The following is a 15,971-nucleotide window of genomic DNA, read 5'->3' as shown; positions in this document are numbered from 1 at the left end:
TAAAATCATTATATTGGGTTTAGGGTTAGGGTTTTGATAGGGTTAATGTCAAGAGGGTGAGAAGAGGGTCCAGGGTTTTGTTTCACAACTAGGGATAGGGTTAGGTGGGGCTATATATCTAGTTAAAACATTCGGGTGGTTTTCAGCGAGCTCGGTGGTCTAGTTGGAAGACGCTGCGCTAGGTGAATTTACTGACCCGGATTCGAGTCTCGCTCTATGCGCTCTGCTTTCTCAAACTCTTTTCTCCATACTTCCTTCAAGTCGCGCACCTCTCTGCGCATATGCGCGGAGAAATATCCGGCAAAATATTGTTCAGAAGTCGGTGACCAGATCCAGCTGAATAACCACACCCTTATTTTTACACCCGCACTGGACGTATTGAGCCGGTGATTGACGTTTATCAACCAAATAGCCATGGGCCTATGATGCATTTTTTATATAATGAGATTTGTTAATTCTCTCCTGCTAAGCAGCGTACACTGTCAGCACTTCGATTTGATCACTTCCCGCTTGAATATCCTCAAATAGCCACCTTTGTCAGTCATTACTTGTATCTACGAGCGATCATCTCGATGAATGCTCGTAGCATACGGTGACATCCAATAATGTCGCAACGCTACTGTTAGTTCTGATTCTGAGGCAGCTAACATTCTTATTTTCTTAGAGATAGGCTATTTACACGAAAAAATTTTTTGAAGGCGTTTGAGGGGGTGCCTAGCCACCCTATTGACCCCCCTAGATCTGCCCCTGCACCCTACACTTAAATCAGTTCTATCAAATCGTAAATAAAAAATAATCCTCCCTCGGCAGGGAGTTAAACCTTTTGGCATTGCTACACAGCCACAGCGCGCACCCCTGCCACACTAAACCAGGTGCCTAGTCAATGTAATACACCATTCCACCTCGGGCACCACTGGAATCCAGTTATCTGTGGTGAGTTTCAAGCTCATTTGTTTCTATATATGGTCAACAGGGGGCATTGAATTTTGTGACAAGTGGTCATGTTTCCTGAGCCTCTGGTTCAGCTGGTGGACCGCATCTTATAATAGGGGAGGAAAATAGGCACTAATCCTGGCCCCCGTTGAGTTCTTGAACTGGTGCTTTCCTATTAGTGTACTAATATAACGAAAGACCAGAAAGGCTACATGCAATCTGATTACTTCTAACCTTTACCAGCACTTATTTTTCAGTCTATCCATTATGCCTCGCAAAAGAACTATTAAAGAATTGCAAACAGATTATCCTGAGGTAACCATCGTAAAATCTGGAAAAATGAAGCCTATTAAAGTTGTAAGAGAGAAACAAAAAGAACCGATGTTATACCTGGTCAAAGATGGTGTTTTTCAAAGCGTCAGTGGGCAGTCGGAAATAAAAGGAAATGTTCCTGATTCTGGCTCATCTAATTTAACTGAGCCTGAATCTTCGGACTATGAATCACTTGATCCAACTGATAGTAAGTCAATACTAATACACTCTTATTCAATCAAATGAATTCGTTGAGAGAAATCCATTTGTATGGTACATGTAATTTTTAGCTCGGCTGTGACCGGAGGTCAGTGGAGCTGATGGGTTAGAGTGATTATCTGTCGTCGTCCGTCCATTCCTCCATCAGCTTTTGCTTCAATTTGCTACTAGTGCTACAGTTCTTTTTTAATCTTGACCAAACTTGGTATGAAGTGAAAATGGGCCAAGGGCTAAAAAGTTATGGAGCCGTTTTTCCGAATTTGATCTCTAGAGGGCGCTGTATGGGTGGCGCTTGTAAAATCTTTAAATCGCTTCTTGTCCAACAATTATAATCTCATCTTGACGAAACTGGGAATGTAGATACTACGGGCCAAGCACTAAAAAGTTATAGAGCCGTTTTCCGTTATAGAGCCGATCTCTTTGAACTCTTGAGTGCTGTGAAGGTGGTCCTTGTAAAATCTCATCATAAAACAGGGGGGGGACATTTTGTAGCAGCAATTTTTTTGCGTAGCTGTAGCTCATGAGATGTTCCATGATTGTGGTCAGTTTCAAGGTCATGACTCTCTGTTTTGTAATGTTCACCAGGGGGCATTGAATAGTGGAATAACGTATGATATTTCCATATTGCATGTTTTGTTACCACGATCAAAAGCAAAATTGTAGTTGCAAAAGGTCATTGATATCTGTATTTTATAGATCGCCAGATTGTGGAGCCTTTCAACCAGCCAGTAGGCATGGTGCCCCCTAGTTAATTTGCCGGATGTTCCCATTAGGCATTGGTGATGGCATTGTACTACTATAACTACATCTTGTTTTAAAATGATTGATCCAAATGAATATTCTTTTAACTCAAAAGGTCATTCTGAAAGTGCAACGAAAGGCAGTTATGGTGATTATGGAAAGAGACGAGTGTCTGAAGTCCATGCGTGGGATGAGTTATCGGACAAGCTCACTGAATCTGCTCTGAAGCAGTACAAACCGATGTCGTTTGAATGTTTTATCTGCGAAAAAATCGAACAAGAGCCTTTTCGATGTGATGATTGTCATCCATTTGCTACATACTGTTTGGAATGCAGCATAAACTTACATACATATTTGCCTTTCCATCGATTGAAGCAGTGGCAAGCTGTAAGTATTTATAGCCCATGTGGGACTCAAGTCCCAGGGGCCTAGCTTTCACTATTCAACTGTCATATGTCCATTATTCTGTCAAGGCGAACTTTTGAAGACACTTAATTCAATTGTCTGTCCATATATTTGGCTTGCTAAAATCAGCTCTTATGAAGTTTTCAAGGGAAATTTCTAATACACTTCATGGTCAATTGGTATATTTGGTCAAAATTTGTTCACTCAAGGTCTTTTTTTGCGTCTAAAAAGGTTGTTTTTTATTTGAAATCTCATGTCTCTATCACTTCTTTGCTTGGAAATATTGCACAAAATTTGACATTGGTACACATTGCAAATGTTTTTGAATAATAAGCTCACGCCAATACAAACCCTGGCCACAAACCCTTCATATGGTCTATTACATTGTCCATTTCTTGGCCAGACAGTGTCCGCCAGTCTATATTTCACTCCAGTCAATCATATGCGTGGTAATGCTGTAGGACAAATCATGCATCTCTTTGGCTAGATATATAGACTGGTGGGCATTCAGTGTTAACCTCTCGGCCCACGAAATTTTGGGCGATGTAATAGACCAATGAAGGGTATACGGCCAGGGTTTGTGTTGACGGGAGCTTTAGCGGGCGGTAATCAAGCCCTGGCAAGTGAGGATGCCTGGATTCAGTGATAAAAATCGCCTATTGTGGGCCCTGCTTGGGTCCTAATTTTGCTGGAAAGTATTCTTTTTCAGTCAAGAAGTCCTTCCATTTGGGTCTAAAATTGCTGAAAAAGTCCTTAGTACTTCTTTTTGTCCTGGCCTTACCAGTGGAAACGTGAATGAATGGTAAAAACTCTACGTACATTGTATTTTATGATGTTTTTATTTTGCACAGATGGATGGTTTTTTTAACCATGTGTGTCCTAGGGAGCCACCCCTCCTCAGCAGATTACCATGCAATTGTACCTTGATTGAAGAAAAAATTATTACAGTCTTCGATTCTTATGGTATGTATAATTTGCTCAAGATTTAACTCTTGTTTTATAAATGACATTATCTGTCAGTAGGTTAAAATGCATGTCAGTATCTGGATTTAGATCCAAAAAAGTAAATTTCTTTAACCAAACAGCAAGAATTCACCAGGACGGTTAAAATCAAAATCAACCATAATTTACTTCAGATTTATTCACTGCTATGTTTGATATTGATTAATAGGTCGATGTGATGCGAAAAAAGTTCAGCACTGCGAATGTCAAAGTCTACCTATTGCTTTAACCAATCATCGTTTGTGGCCTGCATCTCCTTCCCAGCCAACATACGCTGCATCATTTGATTTTCTCAAACTTTTTACGACTCTCCAAATAGAAGGTCAGCTGTCAGCAAGAGCATTTGCAGACACGTATGCTGTGATGAACGCTTATTCGCTTGACCAGGTAAAGTAATACACCCCAAGTGCACATCTCCTGTCTATATTTCATTGTTAACTAAAATTTGATGTGCTTTGATGTTACGTAGGTCTCACAGTTGTATAGACTGCTGACAAGTGAGAGTCTGAGTAGATTTAGATTGATAACTTGTGAGGAATATCTGTTGTCGAAATCTTACACTTATAAGCGGTGCTTGGCTTGTCCTGAGGTATGGCTTCTGGCTGCATTTCTGACACTGGTTTGCCATATAAAATAGACCCCGCCTTAACCGGTACCATTTGGACCTTCATTTAGATTGAATGGATTACCGGATAGGCAGAGTCTTCTGTATTCTGAAATATTTTTTGAAAATCAATTTTCATCTTCCTAGGATAATGGTAAACTTTTTGTGTCAGCTGATGCTAATTTTGGATTGGTTCGGAAAAAGAATGCAGGAAGGAGTTACTCTACCCCACAAATCTTAAGACCAATATTTTTAGACCAAGGCAATGTAGATTCGTATGTTTTGAGATGTTGTGATACATCCAAACTTGATGATGGTGTAAATATTTTGGTTTTGAAAAAAATGGTTTTGATTGTATACAATATATATTAATATATTTAATTGAAATTGCCATTTGATTAATTTTTCCAGGAATGTAATAATTTCCAGGCAGGAACAGACATCCGTGCCAAAAACAAAGCTGTCAATTTGGATTATACTGGTGTGATGGGTTTGGCATGTTCACGACATGAGATTCCACTAGCGATGCTAAATCTAAGGCACGGTGAAAGGTAATCTAGTTCTGTATCTTACATGTGCATATTTTGGAACCACAATCAATTGCAAATATGTAGCTCATGAAATCTTCTCTGATGAGTGCCAAGATCATTGGTTTCTGTGTATGTTCATTAGAGGCCATTGAATATTGAAATAGTCAATGATTTCATGGAGTCCTTGGATCCCTAGTTTTGATGTGTGAGAATGTGTTTGATTCATATTCCAGGCTCAGTTACGTTGTTTCGCTGTTGAATCATATGGTTGCAGAGCTGCAAGTTGAGCATAATCAATTAGAATTGGTAGTTATGTATGACATAGCTTGTGTATTGCAAAAATATCTAAAGGTAGATGCCATTTCTTAGTTATTGCCCATAGACCATGTTATTGAAACAATATCCCTAGTTCCCAAATGAGAATGGTTTCCCTGAACCCATTCTAACTACCACGTGCATTTGATATTTTTTCAGAAACCAGATATTTCAAGAATGTTGCCGGGTAATCTCCAATTTGCCATTCCATTATTTCACTGCTATGGTCATCAAGCCAATTGTCAAGTATGGATCTAACCTAGGTTTAAGTTTTCTTCTGACTGGATCATTATATTTATTTGAAAAAAAAAATGTTTTTTTATCTTTTATTATCGCTCAGACAAACTTAAGTCCACGTCGCTTGGAAAATTTTGGTTTGACGGATGGAGAAACTATGGAACGATTTTGGTCTTATATCCGACGATTTGCTCAAATCACAAAGGAACAGACTCCAAATCGTAGGTTAGAGTTACTTACATTAGCAGCCCAGCATTATACATGGAAGAAAATGAATAAAATTGGTAAGTAAATCCAGGATGGTATGGTTATCACATATTGATAATTTTGACATCATTTTTGTTTGTGGTTTTAGAATTCGCATTGTTTGAGCGGTTTAAGAGAGCAGATGTAGCTATAGAACAAGCAGAAAAGGAACTTGCCGATATATCATTGATAATTCCAGGTCTCGATTTGTCACCATGTATCTTATTTGCTAGAGGAATAAAGCTGAATTTACATGTATCTTTTCATTATTTTTAGAAATAGCTACTGGGAGAGATGATATCTTTGAACAGTGGAATTTCCAGGAAAAGGTATCAGTGACTCATAAAAGAGATAAAGGTAAAAGTTATGGCATGGTGTTAACAAGTTTAACTCTTTCCATGTTGATCATCATTAATGAAATTCCACTCAGCTGTGCTGGACCTTTTCGGGGTTGTGAACACGTGGCATTGAACTAAGTCAACACCCCAAAACCAATAATTTTCTGAAAGCTCATGAATGGTTATATGATACACTCTAGGGTTTGGGTCCATTGAGGGTCACGCTGACTTATTGACCTTTGAATTAGAAATCTGGGAAAAAATGGAGGTCACCTGCCATAAGTTACTGTGGGCACAGCTTCGCCATCTAATAGTTCTATACTATAGTATACCAGATACATGACTGAGATCTCATCCACTTGACAAACCAATAAAAATTGCCCTATAAACTTTTTTTCAATGAAATTATTTTAGATATATCCCTGGCAAATGAGTTTGCCCACGACATCAGCTATAGTCATCTCATGAGGCGAAATATTTAACCCACGGTGTGGAAAGAGTTTTAAGGCCTGTTGTATTGATTATTTTTCTTTTTCAATATTAAGGAAACCCATCCTCATGGCAAGAAAAATACGTCAAGCTCTTGTCTACATACTACAGTGTCTGGTAAGTTATAGTAATTATGAAATAAATCATCAGAGGTGCACTTATTAAGTACTTAAATGAAATATGAATGTAAATATATTTTTTTTCTCAGTACAATGATAAAGAGCTCTAATGATGGTGCCACATGTATGACCCTTGTTAAAGAGAGAGATGAGTAAGTTGGAGTAACTACGTACATTGGTATTAGTTTTCAGCTTGTTTTCTGTCAGTTTTCATTATGGTGGCATTGTGATGATACTGATACTGTTGTCTCGTTTAGACTGGATGCAAGACTTCAATCAATTGAAAATATTCGGAATCTCACTCGATGGTCCAGTTCTCAATACGAATACATCAATCTAATGGAAGCAATGAATGACAGGAAACGTTGTGCATATCTTCGACAAATGCGAACCTTAGCATGTGAGATGAAGGTTCTTGATAAAGCTTCAAAAAAACATGCAGGTGAAACTGCCATCCCATGTGACATAATTGCTACATTGTCATTCCTCCCTTGTAAATCCCTTCAGAACAGACATAACTCATGTATATACCCCACTAAATTTTAGGTGGCCAGAAAATTGCAAGTCGTCTGATCAAGCAGCGGAAGCGGGTTGTGAAAAGTATAAAAAGGCCATTAACTTGTACAATTGTCTGACTGCGGATATCAACAGAATTAGTTCTAAAGATGCTCTGAATCTCGAAAGCACAATTTACCAGCCATTGTCTAACGAGGTTGGTCTTTATTCTTCTCGGTGGAGCTTGCTACAAAATTTTTCTCGTATTTGATTTCCTGTCTTGTTCTTCCTTTAGATGTCAGCTTTAACTACAATGCAACGTAAAGCCTTAGGCAGTTGGTTTACTCTGAAAAGGTCGATAGAAGAAAAGCAAATGGTTCAGGTTGAACTTTCTCATGTGATACAGAATTTAGAGATTCAACGAGCTGATCTTCTTGCTGCCAGGGAAGATGACGATGTAGATCAGGGACTTAAGAGTTTGATATATGAAAAACTGAAGTTCCTTCATAAACGCATTTCCTCGTGTCAAGAAATATACTCAAATTTAGTGGAAAAACAAACTGCTGAACCAGAAGATTCCAATTCCGCACTGTATACTTTTGATTCTGATGATCAAGAGTCTGACACAGAAGTAGTTGTTTAATTTTGAATTTAGGCCACACAAATTTGGAATTTAGGCCACAGAAAAGAAAACTCTGTTTCTCGCGCCCGACTGACCCGATATTTCGTCGTTTCAAATAATCATTTTCAGAATAAGATATAATTGCCTATCGACCCTTTTTCAAAATTTTGGGTGAAATAACTTTTTTCAAAAATATATATGGCCGACCGACTACCAAACTCCTTTGTCGTAATTTTTTTTTTTTTTTAAATCAAATCATTATATCGGCACAGATCATTATCAAAAAATATTTTATTACATCGGATGTTACAAATTTGATTGGAAATGGTGCAGCCATGGAAATGGTGCAGCCATGCTCAGACAACTTTGCTAATCGGACATTGATGGCGACCTTGGATTGTAAAATTAAAATTCCCGGAATTCCGTGAAATATGTTCAAAATATAATTTTTTATAGGTAATTGTACAAACACCTCAATTTCCTTTTATTATTGTTGTCTACTAGCTGTTGATCATATTCCTGACTAAAAATTTGAACTTTTTGAGGGAAATTTTTAAGACGCTTTGATCAATTACCTTGATCTTTCGGATGTATGTGTATCTTCCCAGGGCCCATCAGCATAACAAAAATTGGGTCGATCGGACTCAAGATGGCCGTCCTATGACCTTTTTAGTGCCCAAAAATGTAAATTTTGGCCCAAATTCTGAGCCCTGTAGCTTCCTACTGGTTTGCCATTTCTCAATTTGCAATTTGTGATGGGTATTCTTTGGAAAGGGATGCTTTAAAACCTGAGACAGTTATTTTTCATCAGCCAATTATGACGCAATTGGCAGCCATCTTGGTGTCGCCAGTACTCATTTGTAAGTGGGAAAAAGTTTTTCCACATTATATTGATACCTAAGCGTATTTTGATACCACAATCAATTAGAAAGTTGTGGCTCATAACGTGTTCTATGATTGTGGTGAGTTTCAAGGTCATTGGATTTTGTCAATGACCACCAGGGGGCGTTGAATAATACAATATCTTAGCATTTCTTTATTATATTCGTACCTATGCATATTTTGTAACCACAATCAATTGGAAAGTTATAGCTCATGACATCATCTATTATTGTTGAGAGTTTTAAGGACATTAGTTATTCTATATGGTCACCAGGGGGCGTTGAATAGTAGAATAACTTAGTATTTCCTTATTATATTGGTACTTAGGCGTATTTTGTTATCATGATCACTTGCAAAGTTGTAGTTCATGACATGTTCTATGATTGTGGTGAGTTTCGAGGTCATTGGGTTTTGAATATAGTCACCAGGGGGCGTTGAATAGTAGAATAACTTAGTATTTCCATATTAGATTGGTAACAAGGCATATTTAGTTATCACAATCAATTACAAAATTGTAGCTGCTGACATGTTCTATGATTGTGATGAGTTTCAAGGTCATTGGTTTTTGTATATGGTCACCAGGGGGCGTTGAATAGTAGAATAACTTAGTATTTCCATATTAGATTGGTAACAAGGCATATTTAGTTATCACAATCAATTACAAAATTGTAGCTGCTGACATGTTCTATGATTGTGATGAGTTTCAAGGTCATTGGTTTTTGTATATGGTCACCAGGGGGCGTTGAATAGTAGAATAACTTAGTATTTCCATATTAGATTGGTAACAAGGCATATTTAGTTATCACAATCAATTACAAAATTGTAGCTGCTGACATGTTCTATGATTGTGATGAGTTTCAAGGTCATTGGTTTTTGTATATGGTCACCAGGGGGCGTTGAATATTGAAATTGTTAGATTGTTGAGCATTTGGAACCACTTCCCAAGTGGGCATGGTGTCCCTGGACCCCTAGTTTTCAATCTCTGTTCATCCACTACTGTTCCCCTGTGAATTTGGAACAATATTTTTGCAAATATGTCCTGGCCAGCTTCAGTATTGATTTCTTTTCAATGGAAATTATAAATTATATCAAATGTGTTTTTAAGTATTTTTCTGAATTTTTGCATCAAATTATTGAATAAAAAACTCGTGTACATCAGATTTTATTAACATAGAGTACAATTTATAATAATTTATATTGTGATATATTTTGGCTAGAAATGCGATGTTTGTTTTTATTAGTCAATGCCTGTATGCGTGGTATGCTAGTGTAATGATATATGAATATTTATATAATATGTGTATGTGTGTAATTATCGTGTTCATGAATAAATAGATATGTGACGCTAAACGTTCATTTGTCATTCACAATACATTGAAGATGATTTCGTTGTTCGTTATTTCTTTGAATATAATACGTGAATGAGCCGGCTAGATCTATTTTGTGGTATTTTGGATTGAAAATGATCTTCAAAAACCAGGAGGCCCGTAGAGTCGAAGAACAACAACAACAGCAACAACGAAACTTCTATTTCACGCTTAAAATAGTCGAAAAATGTGGATATTGATGATTGTTTAATGTTTTCTGCCTGCTTGGTCGTTCTTGTCTCAGTATGTTTCTGGTGAATTGCGAATATGGTTATATATTAGCAGTTGCGCGTTTCTGATATCGTCGTTCAAACAAGAACGACCAGCAATGAGAAATTGATCGAAACTTCTATTTCACGCTAAATATAGTCGAAAAATGTGGATATTGATGATTGTTTAATGTTTTCTGCCTGCTTGGTCGTTCTTGTCTCAGTATGTTTCTGGTGAATTGCGAATATGGTTATATATTAGCAGTTGCGCGTTTCTGATATCGTCGTTCAAACAAGAACGACCAACAATGAGAAATTGATCGAAACTTCTATTTCACGCTAAATATAGTCGAAAAATGTGGATATTGATGATTGTTTAATGTTTTCTGCCTGCTTGGTCGTTCTTGTCTCAGTATGTTTCTGGTGAATTGCGAATATGGTTATATATTAGCAGTTGCGCGTTTCTGATATCGTCGTTCAAACAAGAAAGACCAACAATGAGAAATTGATCGAAACTTCTATTTCACGCTAAATATAGTCGAAAAATGTGGATATTGATGATTGTTTAATGTTTTCTGCCTGCTTGGTCGTTCTTGTCTCAGTATGTTTCTGGTGAATTGCGAATATGGTTATATATTAGCAGTTGCGCGTTTCTGATATCGTCGTTCAAATAAGAACGACCAGCAATGAGAAATTGATCGAAACTTCTATTTCACGCTAAATATAGTCGAAAAATGTGGATATTGATGATTGTTTAATGTTTTCTGCCTGCTTGGTCGTTCTTGTCTCAGTATGTTTCTGGTGAATTGCGAATATGGTTATATATTAGCAGTTGCGCGTTTCTGATATCGTCGTTCAAACAAGAAAGACCAACAATGAGAAATTGATCGAAACTTCTATTTCACGCTAAATATAGTCGAAAAATGTGGATATTGATGATTGTTTAATGTTTTCTGCCTGCTTGGTCGTTCTTGTCTCAGTATGTTTCTGGTGAATTGCGAATATGGTTATATATTAGCAGTTGCGCGTTTCTGATATCGTCGTTCAAATAAGAACGACCAGCAATGAGAAATTGATCGAAACTTCTATTTCACGCTAAATATAGTCGAAAAATGTGGATATTGATGATTGTTTAATGTTTTCTGCCTGCTTGGTCGTTCTTGTCTCAGTATGTTTCTGGTGAATTGCGAATATGGTTATATATTAGCAGTTGCGCGTTTCTGATATCGTCGTTCAAACAAGAACGACCAACAATGAGAAATTGATCGAAACTTCTATTTCACGCTAAATATAGTCGAAAAATGTGGATATTGATGATTGTTTAATGTTTTCTGCCTGCTTGGTCGTTCTTGTCTCAGTATGTTTCTGGTGAATTGCGAATATGGTTATATATTAGCAGTTGCGCGTTTCTGATATCGTCGTTCAAACAAGAACGACCAACAATGAGAAATTGATCGAAACTTCTATTTCACGCTAAATATAGTCGAAAAATGTGGATATTGATGATTGTTTAATGTTTTCTGCCTGCTTGGTCGTTCTTGTCTCAGTATGTTTCTGGTGAATTGCGAATATGGTTATACATTAGCAGTTGCGCGTTTCTGATATCGTCGTTCAAATAAGAACGACCAGCAATGAGAAATTGATCGAAACTTCTATTTCACGCTAAATATAGTCGAAAAATGTGGATATTGATGATTGTTTAATGTTTTCTGCCTGCTTGGTCGTTCTTGTCTCAGTATGTTTCTGGTGAATTGCGAATATGGTTATATATTAGCAGTTGCGCGTTTCTGATATCGTCGTTCAAACAAGAAAGACCAACAATGAGAAATTGATCGAAACTTCTATTTCACGCTAAATATAGTCGAAAAATGTGGATATTGATGATTGTTTAATGTTTTCTGCCTGCTTGGTCGTTCTTGTCTCAGTATGTTTCTGGTGAATTGCGAATATGGTTATATATTAGCAGTTGCGCGTTTCTGATATCGTCGTTCAAATAAGAACGACCAGCAATGAGAAATTGATCGAAACTTCTATTTCACGCTAAATATAGTCGAAAAATGTGGATATTGATGATTGTTTAATGTTTTCTGCCTGCTTGGTCGTTCTTGTCTCAGTATGTTTCTGGTGAATTGCGAATATGGTTATATATTAGCAGTTGCGCGTTTCTGATATCGTCGTTCAAACAAGAACGACCAACAATGAGAAATTGATCGAAACTTCTATTTCACGCTAAATATAGTCGAAAAATGTGGATATTGATGATTGTTTAATGTTTTCTGCCTGCTTGGTCGTTCTTGTCTCAGTATGTTTCTGGTGAATTGCGAATATGGTTATATATTAGCAGTTGCGCGTTTCTGATATCGTCGTTCAAACAAGAACGACCAACAATGAGAAATTGATCGAAACTTCTATTTCACGCTAAATATAGTCGAAAAATGTGGATATTGATGATTGTTTAATGTTTTCTGCCTGCTTGGTCGTTCTTGTCTCAGTATGTTTCTGGTGAATTGCGAATATGGTTATATATTAGCAGTTGCGCGTTTCTGATATCGTCGTTCAAACAAGAACGACCAACAATGAGAAATTGATCGAAACTTCTATTTCACGCTAAATATAGTCGAAAAATGTGGATATTGATGATTGTTTAATGTTTTCTGCCTGCTTGGTCGTTCTTGTCTCAGTATGTTTCTGGTGAATTGCGAATATGGTTATATATTAGCAGTTGCGCGTTTCTGATATCGTCGTTCAAACAAGAACGACCAACAATGAGAAATTGATCGAAACTTCTATTTCACGCTAAATATAGTCGAAAAATGTGGATATTGATGATTGTTTAATGTTTTCTGTCTGCTTGGTCGTTCTTGTCTCAGTATGTTTCTGGTGAATTGCGAATGTGGTTATATATTAGCAGTTGCGCGTTTCTGATATCGTCGTTCAAACAAGAACGACCAACAATGAGAAATTGATCGAAACTTCTATTTCACGCTAAATATAGTCGAAAAATGTGGATATTGATGATTGTTTAATGTTTTCTGCCTGCTTGGTCGTTCTTGTCTCAGTATGTTTCTGGTGAATTGCGAATGTGGTTATATATTAGCAGTTGCGCGTTTCTGATATCGTCGTTCAAACAAGAACGACCAACAATGAGAAATTGATCGAAACTTCTATTTCACGCTAAATATAGTCGAAAAATGTGGATATTGATGATTGTTTAATGTTTTCTGCCTGCTTGGTCGTTCTTGTCTCAGTATGTTTCTGGTGAATTGCGAATATGGTTATATATTAGCAGTTGCGCGTTTCTGATATCGTCGTTCAAACAAGAACGACCAACAATGAGAAATTGATCGAAACTTCTATTTCACGCTAAATATAGTCGAAAAATGTGGATATTGATGATTGTTTAATGTTTTCTGCCTGCTTGGTCGTTCTTGTCTCAGTATGTTTCTGGTGAATTGCGAATATGGTTATATATTAGCAGTTGCGCGTTTCTGATATCGTCGTTCAAACAAGAACGACCAACAATGAGAAATTGAACGAAACTTCTATTTCACGCTAAATATAGTCGAAAAATGTGGATATTGATGATTGTTTAATGTTTTCTGCCTGCTTGGTCGTTCTTGTCTCAGTATGTTTCTGGTGAATTGCGAATATGGTTATATATTAGCAGTTGCGCGTTTCTGATATCGTCGTTCAAACAAGAACGACCAACAATGAGAAATTGATCGAAACTTCTATTTCACGCTAAATATAGTCGAAAAATGTGGATATTGATGATTGTTTAATGTTTTCTGCCTGCTTGGTCGTTCTTGTCTCAGTATGTTTCTGGTGAATTGCGAATATGGTTATATATTAGCAGTTGCGCGTTTCTGATATCGTCGTTCAAACAAGAACGACCAACAATGAGAAATTGATCGAAACTTCTATTTCACGCTAAATATAGTCGAAAAATGTGGATATTGATGATTGTTTAATTTTTTCTGTCTGCTTGGTCGTTCTTGTCTCAGTATGTTTCTGGTGAATTGCGAATGTGGTTATATATTAGCAGTTGCGCGTTTCTGATATCGTCGTTCAAACAAGAACGACCAACAATGAGAAATTGATCGAAACTTCTATTTCACGCTAAATATAGTCGAAAAATGTGGATATTGATGATTGTTTAATGTTTTCTGCCTGCTTGGTCGTTCTTGTCTCAGTATGTTTCTGGTGAATTGCGAATATGGTTATATATTAGCAGTTGCGCGTTTCTGATATCGTCGTTCAAATAAGAACGACCACTATAATTACTATAATAATCGTGGTGACGTACTTGCTTCGTATTTTGTTTTAAACTTCATCGAGTGTTTGAAGCGATGACGTTTGTGAAATACAATGATTTTGATTATAATCTAAAATCGTACGGTCCAGGCAATGCGCATGCGCATGCACAACACGGGTGCGTCAAGAGTAACATCTAACATCAGCTCTCTTTTATCATACTCGAAGCGACGATACGATCCAATTCTTTTCTTTCTATAAATTATATCAATTATATCAACTGAACGCATCTGCATCGTGATGGCTGAATGTCTAGGCGTGGATCTGGATGCAAGTAGCGATATTAGTGGAATAGAACCATTCAATGTAAGTGATGAAGTCGAAGACGATAGTGACAAAGAACAAGGCCGGCAGAAGAAAGTCGGCAGTGAAACCCCGATCCTCGGTACGCCCGTTGAAACAGATGGGCTCCGACTCAACAACCAGTACCCGGCCAACAAGCTTACTGGAGCTGCTGTAAAAGGTACATACCGTAATTGTTTAAATTTATATACTGTCAAGGCATAGCTGTATGACTTGGTATTAGCTGATCTGATGTCAATGATAAGTAAGAAACCTCTTTATTTACTTCGCACAGAGTCAGAGAGAATACGAGTGGGATTTGCGTATGTTCGTAAGTTTCCTCCCAGATGTATGGGTGTGATAAATGTAGCGGAAAATACACAGGCCCAAAAACAGATCTGCGGACTACATGATATTCCACCAACATGCCCCTATGGAAGTGGGGACCTGGTCGTTGAAATACACGGAAATGGCTATGGTTATTTGTAAGTATGGACAATAAATCCTCTTATCAACCAAAATTCTTATCTTACCTGTACTAAACTATCTTCTAATTGAATATCTTTCTTTTCAGCTTTTATACTCATGAATTTCAAGAATTTCTTCCCTCCTGCCCAATTATTGGCGAAATTGATACGATTAGACGCGTGGAAGCTCTGCGGTTAAAGTATGGTGGAGCATTGCCAATTGGGCCATGGCCAATGGAGGAAGTTAAAGAACATGCAAAATCGATTATACCATTGTTTATGGAAAAAAAAGCAATTGGACTTAAGCCCTCCCTAAATATTGGACTTCATTTCCTCGCATGGAAGTATGATTCGATTAGTTTCGAAGAACAGTGGAATATTCATGTCGACCAATTAAAAAAGCTCAAGCAGCAACAGGACATCGAAGAAAATGTATCTGTAAAACGTGTTGATGTTACGACAACTTTGTCCAGGCGTAAAAGTAATAGACGTCGTGTTGTTTCCGTTCTAAAAAGTGACGTTAGCGAAAAGAACCAGGACTCGTCATCAGTTATTGCGCCCGATACAGCTACAGTATTATGTAAAAAAGTAGACAGTGGATATGAATGTTCGGTGTGCGGCAGAATTTTTGGCAATAAATCAAATTTTAATCGTCATTCAAGAATACATTGCAAAGAACTGAAATTTTCATGCGAGATATGCGGTAAAAGCTTTACCGATAAGAGCAATTTGAACGTTCATGTTAAAAGACATGTGCCAAAAGGACAATATGCTTGCAATATTTGTGGATTAAGATTTATGTCTAGAGGCAACCTGACTGACCATAAAAAGCGTCACACTTCT

The 15,971-nt window shown here is 37.3% G+C and overlaps 2 protein-coding genes across 2 annotated transcripts in view; one reads left to right on the top strand and one right to left on the bottom strand.

Annotated features, from left to right (window-relative positions):
* LOC141914257 (uncharacterized) overlaps nt 1–15,971 on the bottom strand; it is a 45,584-nt gene that overhangs the window by 11,457 nt on the left and 18,156 nt on the right. The gene's annotated exons all lie outside the window — the stretch shown is intronic.
* LOC141914145 (uncharacterized) lies at nt 1,337–6,020 on the top strand. Its single transcript, XM_074805412.1, has 12 exons — nt 1,337–1,453; nt 2,321–2,592; nt 3,462–3,573; nt 3,782–3,999; nt 4,082–4,201; nt 4,364–4,534; nt 4,628–4,767; nt 4,980–5,097; nt 5,221–5,307; nt 5,402–5,582; nt 5,654–5,743; nt 5,821–6,020. Exons 2-12 carry the CDS (start codon nt 2,446–2,448, stop codon nt 6,018–6,020), a joined length of 1,584 nt encoding a protein of 527 aa, XP_074661513.1. The 5' UTR covers nt 1,337–1,453; nt 2,321–2,445.

This window comes from Tubulanus polymorphus, chromosome 12, assembly GCF_964204645.1.
Source record: "Tubulanus polymorphus chromosome 12, tnTubPoly1.2, whole genome shotgun sequence".
Taxonomy (NCBI): Eukaryota; Metazoa; Nemertea; class Palaeonemertea; order Tubulaniformes; family Tubulanidae; genus Tubulanus; species Tubulanus polymorphus.
Note: the sequence above shows the minus strand (reverse complement) of the source record. Positions and strands in the feature narration are given on the sequence as shown.

Bases quoted from the DNA above. Each gene is read 5' to 3' on its own strand.
- LOC141914145 (XM_074805412.1), top strand. From the start codon at position 2,446: ATGTCGTTTGAATGTTTTATCTGCGAAAAAATCGAACAAGAGCCTTTT. The intron at 5,308-5,401 runs GTATGGATCTAA...ATTATCGCTCAG, and splicing joins GTCATCAAGCCAATTGTCAA to ACAAACTTAAGTCCACGTCG. The intron at 5,583-5,653 runs GTAAGTAAATCC...TTGTGGTTTTAG, and splicing joins GAAGAAAATGAATAAAATTG to AATTCGCATTGTTTGAGCGG.